The sequence below is a fragment of the Mastigoproctus giganteus genome, chromosome 13 (assembly GCF_048544385.1).
Source record: "Mastigoproctus giganteus isolate SK-2022 chromosome 13, ASM4854438v1, whole genome shotgun sequence".
NCBI classification, from domain to species: domain Eukaryota; kingdom Metazoa; phylum Arthropoda; class Arachnida; order Uropygi; family Thelyphonidae; genus Mastigoproctus; species Mastigoproctus giganteus.
This window is the reverse complement of record NC_143587.1, coordinates 41260223-41277745: the sequence shown is the minus strand read 5'-3', so window position 1 is coordinate 41277745 and position 17523 is coordinate 41260223. Positions and strand designations below refer to the sequence as shown.

General features: G+C 36.4%; 1 protein-coding gene across 1 annotated transcript in view; it reads left to right on the top strand.

The window, feature by feature from the left end:
* LOC150075985 (prolow-density lipoprotein receptor-related protein 1-like) overlaps positions 1-17523 on the top strand; it is a 1358636-nt gene that overhangs the window by 314353 nt on the left and 1026760 nt on the right. Inside the window, 2 exon segments of the mRNA XM_090387555.1 lie at positions 6849-6974; positions 13285-13521. Coding sequence (XP_090243681.1) covers positions 6849-6974; positions 13285-13521 — 363 coding nt within the window.

Sequence of the window (17523 nt, the reverse complement as noted above, 5' to 3'; positions counted from 1 at the left end):
GACCACCAAATACGGAGGATGCGGAAAGGTCAAGAAATTACCACCGCATATCCCCGGAGCAATATGGCCTTAGTTGCTAATGCTCCTAAAAACCAAATAACAAATGACAAATAACGTCTCCCATCAGACCCATGCAGGTTGAATTTCTTCTCATCCGAAGAAATAACTGACTTTCACTGCTCGGGGGTCCATATGACATGCTCCATACGCCAAATTAATCGGACGTTTTTTTCATTTTTTGTGTGAGGAGGAGCTTCTTCTTAGGATCAGATTCTTTTTAAGAATCTGCAGATAAAGGAACCACTAGGTGGGAATGATCACAGTGTGCTTAAGTGGGATTTACTCAAAGAGGTAACTACCATTAGGGGCAAAGGGAAGGGTTTTTGCTTTTGTAAAGGCGACTATGGAAGTCTGAGACAGTATTTAAATTCTATATACGGTGGGACCAGCTGATGATGTTACCAACAGCAAATTCAAAATAGGAAGCATTCAAAGAATTAATCTTGGAAGCTACTAGGCTTTACATACCAACTAAGAAATATTGTTCAGGGTTTAGGCCTAAATGGATGTTAGATGAACTAATGAGACATGTGGCAGAGAAGAAAAATGGATGGGATGCATATAAATTAATTGGTGACATGGAAGCCTATGATAGATATAAGCTGGTCTGTAACCAAGTCACAAAGGAGGTTAGGCAGGCAAAGGCAGATTATGAGAAATCTTTAGCAAAGGATGCAAAGAAAAACAGCAAAGAGTTCTTTACCTAAGTAAATCTAGATTTTTGTTAGGACGATACGAAGATTGGGTCTTTAATGACAGTATGCTGCTGCAACAGGATCTAGAAAAGTTGAGCAGATGGGCTGAGAAGTGGCAAATGAAGTTTAACATTGACAAATGTAAAGTACTACATATGGGAAGCAGTAACCCCAGAGTAACGTATCAACTCTGTGGTACTACACTGACAGTGGTAGAGAATGAAAAGGACCTGGTTGTAATTGTGCAGGCAGATATTAAGTTTTCTGAGCAGTGCAGACACAGTCTGCAAGAGTAGCTTATGGTGTCTTGTGAATGATATACAGGAATTTTTCTAGCAGGGATAAGGAGGTGATTATCCCCTTGTACAAGGCAATGGTCAGGCCACACCTTGAGTACTGTATACAGGTCTGGAGGCCTCATTTTAAGAAGGATGTAGAGCTGTTGGAACGAGTACAGAGAAGGGCAACAAGATTAGTGAATGGAACAAAGGGTTGCTCTTAAGAAGAAAGGCTTAAGTTTTGCAGATTGCAGTGTTTGGAGACTAGGCACCAGCGAGGTGATCTGATAGAGGTATATAAAGCCTTGAATGGTTTGAGCATGCTCAGTGCTGATGAGATTCTTCCTCTTGCTCACAATAATCACCTGAGAGGGCATAAATTCAAATTTAGAAAAGACAGATGTAGGATAGCCGTGCGGAAATTTGCCTCTAGCCAGTGGGTAGTTTGTTGGTGGAACAGACTTCCATCCCTTGTCGTGCCTTGTCGTTGATAGCCTAAATAAATTTAAGGCTCAGCTGGACAGGTATTTTGAACAAACAGAGGGGTGACGTGGAATTTTTTTTTTTTTTTTTTTTTTGGCTGATGCTGCATAAGCTTGCTTTCTTGCATCAAATGCCTCTACTAATGCTAATATCAACGAAGAAGGGATCTCCTAGCTAATATTGGTAACTATATATTGAACATGGATTTATTTGAAAAGGAGGATGATGTAGATTAAGATCTGAGTTTATGAGAAACTGGCAATTGGAATAGAGTGCTGCTCTTTTGGGCAGAGTTACATATAGTTTTATTCCTAATGTCTTTGAATACACTAAGCCAGTGAGTCCCAAACTGGGGTCTGTAGACCCTTTCCGGGGGGGGGGGTCCGCAAAATGACCCTCTGGAACTGGTCAAATTATCCGTCCTATGTATAGCAAATTGATGATAAATAAATATAAATAAAGTTATTATATATTTATGTGAAATTTAGAACGAAGTTCAGTTGTTTTCAACATGAAACTTTGAATTTCGTGGGTTTCGTGAGAAAACCCACGTTTCTCGTGGGTTTTCTTTTCAGAAAACCCAGTGTTCACACACACACACACACACACACACACACACACACACACACACACACACACACACACACACACACACACACACACACACACACACACACACACACACACACCAATGAACCAAAATATTATGACCACCTACCTAATATGATGTTGGTCCTCCGTGTGCAGCCAAAACAGCTTATACGCTACAAGATGTGTCTTTCAAGATTTCTAAATGTGTCTTGTGGTATCTGGTACCAACACGTAATCAGCAGATGCTTTAACTCCTATAAGGTCCGTGGTTGAGACACCGCAGATCAGAGTTGCTGTTCCAACACAAACCATAGATGCTCGATGGGATTGATGTCTGGGGAATTTGGAGGCCAGGGCAATATCCGGAAGTCTTCCTCATGTTCCTTGAACCAGTCTTGAACAATCCGGCGGTGTGGCCTGGCGCATTATCCTGCTTAAAGACAGCACCACCAGAGGGGAAGATCGTTGTCATGAAAGGGTGTACCTGGTCAGCAATGATGTTTAGATAGGTGGTAGACGAGTGCCCGGCACATGGAAGACTTGATCCAGGGTATCCCAGCAGAACATCACCCAAAGCATGACACTGCCGCCACCAGCTTGTTTTTGTCCCATGGTGCATCCAGGCACCATCACTTCCCCAGGTAAACGATGCACACATACCCAGCTGTGCACATGGTGCAACAGGAAACATGATTCATTGGACCAGATGGCCTTTTTTGATGCTCATGTGCCAATTGTATGCACTGTCGCTGGTGAGCCGTGGTTAGCATGGGCACTCGGAGTGGCCTGTGGCTATACAGCCCCATTTTTGTCAGGGTTTGATGTACTGTGTGTTGTGACACATTACTCCCGTTACCAGCATTTCAGTTACTGGTGAGTTGCACCACAGTCGCCCTTCTGTTGACACGTGCCATCTGGGAGTGCCTTCGCTCACCTCGAGCATCGATGAGCTGTGGTTGTCCAACACCTCGCCGGTGGTTCGTGGGATTCCCCCTCCTCAGACCACTTTCGGTAGGTACTAACGATGGCTGACCATGAGCATCCCACCAGCTGTGCCATTTCGGATATGCTTTGACCCAGTCGTCTGGTCACTACAACTTGGCCTTTGTCAAACTCACTTAAGCCCGCTGCCTTTCCCATCTGAAGAACAAGAGTAATACTGATTAATGGAGCTCAGTATCTGGTGTTTTATATACTGTGTCCCGACTCGCGCACATGCTGTAATTCACCTGCAGGTGCTTCGATTTGCATAACAACTCGCTGGTCATAATGTTTTGGCTCACCGGTATATATGTATAGGGGGTCCGCAAACTTTTTTTTTTTTCATTTTTGAAGGGGTCCATAGATCTCAGTAGTTTGGGAACAACTGCACTAAGCAGTTAAAATGGTTTTGTCCCAGCTTGTGTCACATTTATGATTACAGGTCATGGGGGTAGAAACTCCAAATTAAATGCACTTGGAACGTTTGCATTGCCTCTCTGCCCTTGTGGAGCTGTTGAGATGGTTGATAATTTAATCCTAGAATGTAACCACAATTTACATGTTAGAAATCAGCTTCAGATTTTGACAAATGTATATAGTCCCCGCTGATTTTCCATGGTTTGTGGAAACAAGGGAAAATTTCTTGTATTTCTCTGTTTGCTGATAGTGTGTTTAGGAGATGAAAATGGATTGTAAATGTTAATCTTTAATGAGGTGTTACTCCAAAGAGATTCTAATGTTTTCTTGGCTCTGAGTTTCACTGAGTCTTTTATTGTAAGTTCATAAGAACTGTTGTTGAAAATTAAACCTTGTGTTTATGAGAGGTTAATGGCTCAGTAATGGTTACTATGTCTTTGCAGGAAAATAAGTCCTATTAATGATATACATTATAGATTTTGAATTTTAATGAGTATGTACAAGACCAAAGGTATTAACTTTCAGGAAACATTTATTGTGAATATTTTTCTTTTGGAGACATATAGCTGTTAATGTTACTTCTTTGATACTGTTGGTTTCTAGCTTTTGCAGCTCTATTCAAATATATCTAAGTATCTTTCAATTAGAGGTTAAATGTAATAGAATATAGTTCACTATACACTATTTCTATTTATTATTGTAAACTTTTCTCTTCTATTTCAAGGGATGTCCATTTCTTCTTCCCCTTATGTTCTGTCCAACTTTCCCTTCCCTTTCATTCTGATCCTCATACTTCTCATTCTTATCTCCACTTCCTTTCCCTAAACACCTTAGGGCTCCCAGGCTTGCCTGATAGCCCCAGTAAGTGTCTCTGTATTAAACTTGTCCCTGGTGCACCTCCTCATGGCCAAGGTTGGGAGTCAGGAGACCAGGTGTCCCCTGCCACCTGCTGCGAAGTCCCCAGATGCCGGCACTCAATATAACATCACACATACACCTACATACATACACACACTTGCTGGCCTTGCCTTTTCAGATGCTACAGCAGTATATAGGGGAAATCCTGGAGACTACAATTAAAACAAACACACCTTGACACCTTGTCTATTTCTATACCATATGGTGAGTATCCCTTCACAGTTACAGATGCAGTTTGGCCATAGTAGCTCTTGTGCCATTAAACATCCATTCCAACAACAGCTATGATCATTGCTATTTAGCAGTTCCTTTATTTTAGGATTCTTAATATATGATGAATTGCTGCTGATAACAAGTCAAGGATATTATTTCTCTTGTAACATCTCTAACGTGTTGATATAGAAGGGGGTGAGGGGATGTAGTCCAATAAATCCAGAAATGCTCAGTTACTGAGTAAGAACTAAATTACAAGTTGCCATCAACATTTGGAAAATTTAAATCCTCCATGATAAGATACTGAGATTGCTCCGTGCATCTGTGTAATTGTTCATTATATTCAACTCTCATTTTTGTTTTCACAATACTTGTCAGACTCACCTGGCTCAGCATTACAGACAGCTCATTTCATTTGAGTGTACTGTTTTTGATTATATGCAGGGCTCTCAAATGGTTTTTATTTTTCCAGTTGGTCCTTTTTTGTCTTTATTTTACAATAAAAGGTTGAGTTTCTCACAAGAAATAAATTTTATCATATTTAAACTTCTATCATATTTTTGTTCTTTAAGCTACTACTGTAAATAGTACCACTTTGCATTTTAGAAATCAGAGTATAGCAGTTCTCCTCTGTACTTTATATTTCCTCAGTATTAAGAAATTGAGTGGCAGTGTATTAGTTTACATTAATAATGATAAACTGAGGATTGTAAAGTATTTTGCACTCCTCAAAATCTTTAAACAAGCTTTTTGTTGCTTAGTAGACAATCTGAATCCTAAATTTTTTCACATAATTCATATTGTATCTTTCGATTCTAGTATTCGTGAAGACTAAATTGATTATGAAGTCCTGTTTAGTGACTTATCATTACTTATCATTACTTATCATTAAGATTTACCTAACTTTCTATATGAGCAGATTTAATTTTAAAAGTGAATGGCTAAATAAACAAGACAACAGAGGTTTACTTGTGTTTATGATTTCATCATAAATTCAAGTAAAGTGATAGTGAACTGTTTTTTGTTATGTACCACTCAAAACTTCTTAATTTTATTAAAGGCTTTTTTAGTGTAACAAAACATTATGATACAGAAAAACACAATAGCAAGATCAAGTTAGGTGGCCTTCAGTTTCATTTGACTAGTTCAAATAATGAAGTGCAAAACATTCTGAGAACTTCTAGTGGTTTCAGCAGAACTCTGAATCTGCAGGTTGGGATGCATCTCACACAGAATTTATCTTGGCGGTGAAAACCATTCTCCTAAACATCTTGAATTCATACTGGTCATGATAATAGTTTATAAACTACTTTCTATGTCAGAAGGATTTTCACTTAATCCTATGAAAGTTATCTATCTTATTAGTGACACTTTAGCACTCATAAAAAAAAAAAAAAAAAAACACACCTTCCATGAAGAAATATTTTCAGAGGCAAAATCCTCATACTACATTTCTCAGTATGACAAAGCAACTAACGTTGCTTGCAAAAAAGAACTAAAGACTACAGAGCCAAAAAAAGCTGTAGTTTTACATCACTTTAATTTGAGTCCTCAGCTGTTGCACAACCCACAAGAGTTTTTTTCATGGGTGCAACTGCTGAGGACTTAAAATATCATATTTTGATTGCTATCAGTAATGGTGACTTGTTCCTATATAAACATCTTGCAGTTGGTTTCCTAATAGGAATAAAAGAAGTTTTCAAATATAGAATAAAGAATTAAAATTATTGACGGTAAGAGTCTTATTGACATTGGAACATGTAACTTCCACTGTTTTCCAAACAGGACTTGAATAATTGGATAATGATGCTTACATTTATTAAATTCAGTAAACAACTACTTTTGTGTCTGGCCCTCGTGTTTGGAGGATTTCCAGAAAACCTAGAAAAAAAATTGATGTTACTAGAATGCCACTTTATCGTGAAATTTGGTGGCTGACTTTTGAATCAGCAGTTCAGCCCTTTTTGGAGTGATGGAAAGCTGTTAAAAATACTTTTAAGTATTCTTTAACAGCTTCTGCAATCCAGAAAAAGAAAGAAGCAGTAGAATTTGGTTTAAAAAGTTTTAACTATAGATAATATATGATCTGTTGGATATCCAATCATCTCCTACTCATGTTAGCTCAGTTAAGAGATTGTTTATAGGATGATACTGATATTTAGTTTTTTGTTTTATATGCCATTTAACATATGAATGTTTCCTTTTAATTTAGATGCTACATGTAGTCCTGTTCAGTTTACATGTAAAAGTAGTGGTCGATGCATTCCTCTTAGTTGGACATGTGATTCTGACTTGGATTGTGGTGACGGTGACATTTCAGATGAACATAATAACTGTGGTAGGCATTAGTTTAACAAAATGTTTATAACTTAATTGTTATTATTCATCTGCCGAGATCTCAGGATTTGTTCACATATTTAAAATTACCAGTTAGTCTCCCTGTCTGTAATGCATATCTAATTTTATAATTTTAATGAGAAAATTTTGAACAAATTTTAAAATTAAAATTTATTAAAATTTTTTTATTTGCAACCACATTGCTAGATAGAGACAGTTGAATTTTGAACTTATGCTAATGTTGAAAGGGGATGATTTAAATGATTAGAATTCATCAAGTAATTTTATTCTTACTTGCACATTGGGTTGGCGCCTCCGTAGCCAGGTGGGCAGGAGCAGCAGTGCGTAGCACACGCTTCTTGATTAGACCGGGGTTCGAGCCCGTGACCACCAAATACGGAGGATGCGCGGAAAGGTCAGGGAATGACCCCCGTATATCCCCGGAGCAATATGGCCTTAGTTGCTAATGCTCCTAAAAACCAAATAACAACAACAAGCACATTGGGTTTTAGAGTATGTTAAATATTAATATTTTAATTATTAACAAGTGGCAAGCTTGAAATGGATAAAAAAAATTTTAATGGTAACTTAGGTGATCTAATAAATGCAATAGCTTTTCTTGAGCATCAAAGGAGCTCTTGTTGTACACATGCAACTACACTGAATGTTGCAGTAAGAAGTTCTTGCATTTTCTTGAGTTTTCATCCAGACATTTTACCAGCGTAACTTGCATTTGGGATGACATTTGATGGAATATTCTTTTCAATTTCCTTGAAGATATTTTAACCACATATGCATTTTGTTTCTTGAAAGCAAATACAGGAACTCCCCGACTTACTTAAGGGTTGTGTTCAGCGGAATGCTACATAAGTCGGAATTTCCCCCATGCTTGTGCAGCACTTGCAACTGTGCTCACTGAATTGATTGAATCAAAAAAGAAATTTTCGATGAACATGTGAATAGAATTATATATTGTATTCAATTTTTTATCTTTTGCAGAAAAATTACAAAAGTGCAATTTAAAAACATTATAAAAATTATAAAATTAAAAAAAAGAGAGGAGACAGGCATAACATCAGTAAGTTTTACCTCTCGAGCATCATTGCCAGAATCAACGTCTTCAGCTGATAATTACGCCACTGTGGAGGTTGAGGGCTGTGGCGATTTAGAAGGAGTCAGCCGCCCAACCTTACGAAATAACATATTAATGGATGAGTGGACAGTGGCTTTTTTCTTTTCATCGTAGATTTATTTGTAGCAAGCAAGCGTATCATTCACCCCTCTGTTAACTTTTAAGAATCGTTCGCTTCAGGATCCATCTTCTCAAACCTTTCCATTGCCGATGCAAATTCACGAAATACCATTGCTGTCTTTCTGGTGATGAAGCATCTCAGCTCCTCACTTGGTTCATCTTGAGCTGCGTCAGCATTTTCTTCTTTCACTATTGCTGCCTGAACGTCAATAAGTTCTTCGTTAGATAATTACTTCTTCTTCCTCAATTAACTCCTCCACGTCTTTGGCATCAACCTCCAACTGAAGTAGCTCTGCAACCTCTTCATATAATTCGTCTTTTTCAAATCCTTCAAAGCCTTTTACATGCCGTGGGCATATTTTCTTCCATGCGCCATTTAAACAACTTTTAGTAATTTCCACCCAGGCCTTATTAATGTTTAAGATGGCATGGTAAATATTGTAAGATTTCCAAAATTCTCTTAATGTAAAATTTTTCTCATTGTCTACTGCAGACAATGCCTGAGCAAATGTGCGTAAATAGTATGCTTTTAAATTTCAAAATAACATCCTGATCCATAGGTCGGATGAGTAAAGTCGTGTTTGGCGGTAGAAATATAACCCTCACATTTGAATCCGGCATTTTTTTCCAATACTGAGCAGTCTGTATCAACGTTAAAAATTTGCTGCGTTGAATAGCTGCCTTCATCAATAATTTTTTCCAACACATCACAAAATTTCTCTGCAGTTGCAGAATCGAAACTGGTGACTTCACCGCATTGCGCTGGTTTCCACAATGTTGTGGAAACCAGCGCAATGCTTTAACCTGTTAAACCACCCGTTGCTTGCCATGAACTTGGGATGGGGTTCACCGTACTTATTCTTAATATCTTTATAAATACTTGTTGCTTTTGCTTGAATGGTCATTAGATTCAGCGGCACTCACTTCTGAATCTGATTTTCCATCGATATTGTTAACAGCTGTTCCATCTTCGATATAACACCTGAATGCTGTTTTGTGATCACTGTTGATCTTAAGTGCGTTGATTCTTTGACATGTTCTTTTATACTTGCACTGTTCTTTAAAATAGTATTCACTGTTGAAGCAGCGAGTCCTAATTCCCTTGCAATAGATGACAAACTTTGTCCTGCTTCGTACTTCTTAATCATTTTCATCTTCATTTCTAAATCAATTTTGTTTTGTTTCCTGTCAGTACCACCACTTGCACTTTTCGTTGGTCGCTTTCCCTTCATCATTGTAATAAGTAAATAGGAATGAAGAGAAGTTTCTGAAAATTTATTTATGTTTTTTGTATGATTGAAGATTTCACTGAAGGGGGAACACATTTCACCATAATAACGTAAAAATCCACACAAATGCAGTTATCGGGATTATCACAGATGCAGTAAAATCGAGTTTACTACTTGTTTATAATTAGATGCACTAACAGAAAAGCCCAATAAACTGGAAAGTGCAAATTGTTTTTATTGTTTTATGGTAGTGACCTGCAAAAAATGTGTTTTAGAAAAATATCACAAAGGAGTTCAGAATTGATTCTTAAAACGGGAACATATGATAACGATGAAAGAGTAGTGCAATTTACATTATAAATATGACCTTTTTGAGAGATGAATTTTAATATAGCAAAAAACTTAGTAATATAGCAAAATTTTCAACTTCCAAGGACTTGGAATGAATTACAAAAAAAAAGGAAAAAAAAAAAAAACCAATATATTATTGGGTTCACATTGCAATATTTTCATGATACTACCTTTATTCCAATGGAATGCAAAATACGTTTCCACAATTTATTTTAAGTTTGCACCGGCCGGCAAAAACATGCGTAAAGTCGAATTTCCGTAAGTTGAGTATTACGTAAATCAGGAAGTTCCTGCATAAATTTTATTTCCTGATTTCTCCAAAAAAAGCAACGTGAATCTATATTGTGTAAGGATGGCTTGTACCATTGACTAATTGAATGACTGCATAAGTATCCATTTCTCCACAAAAGCTGAAAGTTCTTTGCAAAGTCATTTCATATTCAGATCTCCTTTGATCAGTGTTCCAAACGTTTTCATCAACTTGGTTTTCTGAAAGCATTTCTGAAAACTAATTTTCTGAAAGCAATTTATTAATTTTGCTTACATATTTATCAGTATTTTTTAAAATTAGTTTTTCCCCGGCTGTATCTCATTTGGAAATACTTTTGATTATATTTCTTGAAGTAATTTTATAGTTTTATTTAAATCCATCTCTAAAAATTCTGCTAATTCACGGGACATCACCAGTTATCACGCACAGCAGCAGTGTTGTTTTTGTTCCACCTGGCCGTGAGCATTAGAACAGTGCACTTTGTATCAACATTTATCCCCTGTTCATATTATTTCAAATAATTTTTGTGACCAGCAATGGCTTTAAAACAAACAAGTATTAAAAGAAAGAACATACATTTCAGTGTCGGTTAAAAGCTTGAGCTGATTAAAAAGCTTGAGAGTGGTGGCTCGGTGGCCAGTATTTATGAACAGCATGGAGTTAAAAAGCAAAATGTTTCTGATATTTGCCAAAGGAAAGCTCTAAAGCTTTGTATTAAAATACAATATTGAAGGTATGGGTTCCATGAGTGACAGAAAGCACATGAAAATAAGCAAAGATAAAGATCTAGAAGAAGCTGTTTACAACTGGTACGCACTGGAACAATCACATGGAGTGAATGTTGCTGGTGTTACCTTATGCACTGCAGCTGAGAAACTGGCTAAACATATGGGCATTAACAAACTCAAAAAATATTGATGGGCGGCTATGGTTTTAGAAATTGCCATGGCATGTGTAACAGGAAAGAGAACGGTGAAGCTGGGTCTGTTGCAACACATTCAGTTGAGCCTTTCAGACTCCATCTCAATGAACTTATAAAGAAGGAGGGCCTGCTCTTATCCTAGGTGTATAATGGAAACCAGACTGGGTTGTTCTGGTGGTCCCTACCAAAAGACATAACTGACTGGCTACAGGAAAGTGACGTAGATCTGGGCTACCAGATCTTGACACCAGAGGAGATTGCTGATGAAGTGAGAGCAGGTGACATTGAGGGGGGCATCCAGTGATGAAGAAGAGGAAGAAATTATTAACAAATCAAAAAGGACAGCAGTACAAGAAGCATTTGACCTTGTTATTCAGTATGTCAGCCTCTCAAACAACAGTGAAATCCAGCCCCACTACTACCATTTATGTATGTTAAGGGTGGCTGCCATAAGGGAGTTAAACAGATGAAGCTGGACACATTCTTGAAACTTGTTGCTGCTCCTGCCCCATCTTCATCCAAGCCTGCATCATCACAGCAGGCCACTTCGGTGGAGCTAGTGAGCTACACTGACAGAATAAATTATTCTGAGTCCCACTATAAGATCATGGCACAAGAAAATCAGTTGTATTCCCATCAAGGTAATAGAAAATAGTTTTTGTTACATTATTTATTTATTCTAGTATTAATTTTACATATTGTACTACTTACATGCTCAGAAGTAATATATGTGTATTGTGTGTACACTACCTATTATATTAATCATGGTTACTATGGGTACTATACAGTTAAATGTTTAATTAAATATTCATTTGGAAAATTCAGACTCCCGGGTTTTTCGGACAACTCTTCACCCCTATTAGTCCACAAAATCGAGGGTCATTTGTATATATATATATATATGTATATATATTTGTGATACCAATGGAAAATAGACACTAAAGTTTAATTTATCTAAGCAATTAAACTATATATATATATATATATATATATTATTATTATTTTTTTTTTCAATGTCAATCTTACAGTATACATGTTTCTTATGTCCTATTAAGTTTAAGTTATGTGTATTATGCTATACCATTACGTTTTTAAATTTTAAGTAGTTATAATAGATAATAAATTTATCTATCTATTATCAACCTATGATTCTAACTCTCAAGTGACCTATTTCAACACTACGTCTACACCAAATCACCAATACCAAAAACTCTATGAATATTAATATCATGCGTTATAGACTAAGTGATAAAGTTATTAAAACATGTATGTAGTGCTATAAATCATAGTTTATAAGCTTCTTCTAATACTGATTACGAAGCTACATAGAAACCTCCAAGTATTTCCCTTTATGTGTTCTTGTATATTAATACTAAAACAATGGCCGCAAAATTCCAATGTTCATATCGCTACAACAATGCTGGCAGAAGTCGACTGGTTTTTTAAGCAATTATAAGGGCTAAGTAAAGAAGATACACTAAATTAATCAGTGAATTACAAATAAATACTACACTGTTAATTTAAAACCAAAAATTAGAGAAAAACAGTAATTTCAAATCACTAAATAAAGTTCCATTTAGCAGCTCCTGAATAGTCCATTGTTCAAACTTTTTCCACAGTTAAGGCTATAGGTAGCAATATCAATGATAATGTTACAATAAAAAATAAAACAAAAAAGAAAATAGTTAATTTTCTTTCTTTTTGGTGAATCAAGTTCTCCAAAAATCTAAAGAAGTTCAAAAGTCTTTAAAGTTCTATAAGGAGTCAGGTATTACAATAGTTACTCTAACTTGTTGTTGGTTGATGTTTTAGTGTCTTTGTTGCTCACGCACCAGTAAAATCGAAACAAAGTCCCCCCCCCATTATCCTTCACATAACTTGTTATTTAAATTTATTACTAACTTGCTTATTGTTTATCTGTTAGGAGCTTTTACAGTCAAATTTTGTATGAAAATTTCATTGTATGTGTATAAATTTTCCGAATTTATAATACATTTTAACAATAAACACACATTTCTATAGACTGGTATGACATCCTGTTTATTACCGCATAGTACAATCACAAGTATTGAATTTCAGTGTAATTCTTGTGATTTGTTTTATTATATAGTCAGTGTGTTCTGATCTATCACTCTAACTGGTTTGCAGTGGTAGATCATATAAGGAGATAATTACATTTAATACAGTTGTTTTCTTGTGAAGAATATGTAGTTTAAATATTGAAATGAAAAGTCTTAAGATTTTTGTGTACACTTTTTTTTTTTTTTTTTAATTTCTTATATTTAGTTTATCCAGAATGTGAAGTAATGGAATTTCGTTGTGAAAATCATCGCTGCATTCCTCTAGAATATGTATGTGATGGTGATGATGACTGCCGAGATGGTTCTGATGAAAACATTTGTGATCACCCTTGCAATAAAGAAAATCAGTTCTTTTGTGATGTTGAGTCACGATGCTTAAATAATGCATTAAAATGCAATGGAGTTTTTGATTGTGAGGACGGAAGTGATGAACACAACTGTAGTAAGAATAACTATATCTGTGTATGAATATGTATGTGTTTGTGTGTTTTTGTGTGCATGTTTACTTGTTATTGTAAATATCAAATGGTGTTTACTTATGTTAACTGTCTAATGGGTGCGAAAAAAAGTTAAGAGTAAGCATGCTAATGAATTGTGTGCAATAGTGATATTTTTGGAGAAGGAAAGCAAGTAGTTTAAAGTGTACTTAAAAATTATATTCTTTATTCTAAGACCATTAGATAATAACAATAACACAGTGCAACTTCATTATAATGCAGGAGCCAGACGACAACCTGTAATACCTGCATTATAAGCAAAGCACATTATAGCCAAAAAACAGTTTACTTCCCCCCTTCCCCCCAATTTCAGCATACATACACTTTATTTATTAAATAAATACTTTATTTATTAATGTTTTATGAGCATACAGTCTAAAGGACAAAGTATTAAAGGTTATATCATTCCCTTTACATTTTATTTTATTTATTTTTTTTTTTTAGGAGCATTAGCAACTAAGGCCATATTGCTCCGGGGATATGCGGTGGTCATTCCCTGACCTTTCCGCATCCTCCATATTTGGTGAGCTACCTTTTACTAATACACAATGTATTATGGACTTACATTTTATGCATCCATTCTGAAATAGTCATGTAATTTAGTTAGCCAGAAGTGATGACAGCATTTTTTCAGTACATAATTCTTAATAGTGGTTAGATGCAATAAATGAAGATGTTCACTATCACTCTGATGTTCTAACCAAACCATCACCTCATTAATGTTTTCAAGCACTTTGTTAATTTCTGGTGCTTCTTTCTTACACAAGTCATTCGCATTATCTTCTGATTCACTCCTTATGTCACTGGCCATCTGTTTATCGATTGTCTTCCCACCGTTCAGAGAGGCTGCAATTTCTTCCTTGCTCAGGTAACAGAACTGGATTTTCTGCGTCCACTTCAGTCCAAGCAGCCAGGTCATTTGCTGCAAGACCTCCACCAAGTACATTACAAGCATCTGTGCTTCTTGTTCTGAAAATGCCCCTAATTAAAGGTTATTATTAATGATCTTGCATTTTTCAACCCATTTTTTCTAGCAGGTTCATTTGCTGTTGAGCTTCCTTTCTTCCATACTAATCCAATATTGTATGCAACATCTTTCAGTGTTAATGTTTTCAGAAATTCTAGAACTTGACTTTCTGAGTTCACCAGCAAGTAGCTCACCATGATAGTAATTTTTGAAGGCTCAAATAATGCCCTGATCTATGGGCTGAATTAGTACAATTGTGTTCCTTGCAGAAATACAACTTTGATCTTTCCATATTTCAATTTCAGGACATCAGCTGAAGGATGAGCTGGGCAGTGGTCCAACAATAACAGCTTTTTCTTCAAGTTTTTTGCAAAACAAGTGCTATCTCATCAATGGTAGTAAAAACACTTTCAAATCGAGAAGTACAAATATCACTCGTGGTTCAAGCAATTGAATAGTAGTAGCATGTGATGCAAGAAAGCAAGAGCTTATGCAGATTCAGCCAAAAAAAAATCACACCATTCGCTCCAAATGCCTCTCCAGTTCCTCCTTAAATTTATTTAACCTATCAACTTCCACAACGACAGATGGAAGTTTGTTCCAGCAATTAACCACCCGCTGGCTAAAGGCAAATTTCCGTACATCTATTCTACCTCTGACTTTTCTTAATTTGAATTTATGTCCCCTGAGGTTTGTAATCTGAACAAGTGGAAGGATCCCATCGGAATTCAGCGAGCTCAACCCATTCAAGGCCTTATACACCTCAATCAGATCACGGCACAGGTGCCTAGTTTCCAGCCACTGCAATTTGCAGAACTTAAGCCTCTCTTGGTAAGAGGATCTCTTCATTCCCCTCACCAATCTTGTTGCCCTTCTCTGTACACGCTCAAGCAAATCTACATCCTTCCAAAAATGAGGCCTACAGAACTATACGCAGTACAGCAGGCCCCCGTTATAACGCGGTTCGCTTTACGCTGATTCCCTATAACGCTGCTCTTATATTATGACCCGTATCTGACTATAACGCTGTCGCAGATCACTATAACGCTCTTTTACAGATTACATTTTTGACATATTTAACGAAATCGTTTCATTTGATGGAGTCGATAGCTTGAAAATGAATAGCAAAACAGCATTAAAACGTTTCCCACGCCGACTTGAGCAATTTTCCCACGCTCAGTGAAATTTTCTCTCTCGCTAATTTAAGTACAGTCACTTGTTACGTAGTTCCGAGATCAACATTTTAAAAAATGATCAAATATATTGCTTGTAATATTTGCGTTATATGCATTTATCCGAAGTCTAGTTAGTCATCACTCAGTACAGTATTAGACATCGTGCGTAACGGACAGTTTACTTGAACATTGTATCATAATTAATTCAACCAACGCAGTTATATTTTCGAAGAGCTAATAATGACCGACAGGAATGAAAATGCAACAACGTCTGGCCGCAGTACGAAGACTATAAATGTAAGAAAAAGACTGAATTTGAAAATTAAATTAGACGTTTTGAAGCGAATCGATTCCGGTCAACGACAAGCGGATTTGTGCCATAATTTAGGACTCGCAAATTTAACTGTAAGAACAATTATGAAAAAATAAAGAATTAATTTTAGCAGCGGGAAAGATAGCTGTTCCACTGCAAGCAACTAGGACTAGACCGGCTATTAGGATTGAAATGGAAAGACTAATTTTTTTGAAGATAATATTCCAATGCAGAATTCAGTTAAGTTAAATATTAAAAAAAGAGAGAGAAAGAGATTAGCCAATACGATGATCTGAAGAAAACTCGCCTAAAAAAAAAAAATGTGGAACCATTTAAAACTGGTAGAATAGATTTAAAATCCCGGGAGAAGCCGCTAGTGCAGATTAAGGAGCCGAAACTTTCAAAAAAGAACTTGTTAAAATTATTGAAGAGGGGTATTATGTGTTATACTTCTCAACAAGTTTTTAACATAGATGAAGCAGGACTTTTGTGGAAACGAATGCCTAAAAGAAGTTTCATATTGAAAGAACAAAAAACATGCCAAGTTTCAAAGCGGCAAAGGATCGGTTGACTTTATTGTTGGGTGGTAACGCTGCGGGCCATTTAAAATTAATACCCCTTTCAGTTTATTTGGAAGAGGGCCAAAGTTCAACTCAAAATCCACACATTTTTCATGATTAAATTCATCCATTAAATTAAATCAATAAAATTCATTATTTTAATTGGAATTTTGTTTACTTTTGAGACGCAAGTAGTTACCACATAATTATACGTATGTAATGCAGAATATTTTATATGTGAAAATATTTGAATATTAAATATTTTGACCGACATTTGTGCATCTTTTCATTACCGTTTATTATTAATTAGGAAATATCCTATGGCACCAACCGCAACTCACAAATACATATGTTACCTTATGGGAAAGCGGTGCTCGCTTAGCGCGGATTCACTTAGCGCTCTGTTTTTCCGGAACGAATGATCAGCGTTAAGCGGGGGTCACCTGTACTCAAGTTGTGGCCTAACCATTGCCTTATACAGAGGGACAATCACCTCCTTTTCCCTGCTAGAAAAATTCCTATATATCATTGACAAAACCCCATGACCTGCCCTGGCAGCCTGTCTGCATTGCTCAGAAAACTTCATATCTGACTGCACAATTACTCCCAGGTCTTTTTCATTTTCTATCACCTTAAGTGTAGTACCACACATCTGGTACATTTCTCTGGGGTTAGTTCTACCCATATGCAGTATTTTGCATTTGTCAAGGTTAAACTTCAGTTGCCACTTCTTAGCTTATCTGCCAAATTTTCTAGATCCTGTTGCAGTAGAACACTGACATTACTGTCATTAACAACCCTGCCAACCTTTGTATCACCTGCAAAACTTCGACACTAAGCCTGATATACCTTCATCAATATCATTGATAAATATACAAAACAACAATGGACCCAACACCGAACACTGTGGGACTCCATTAATAACATTAGTC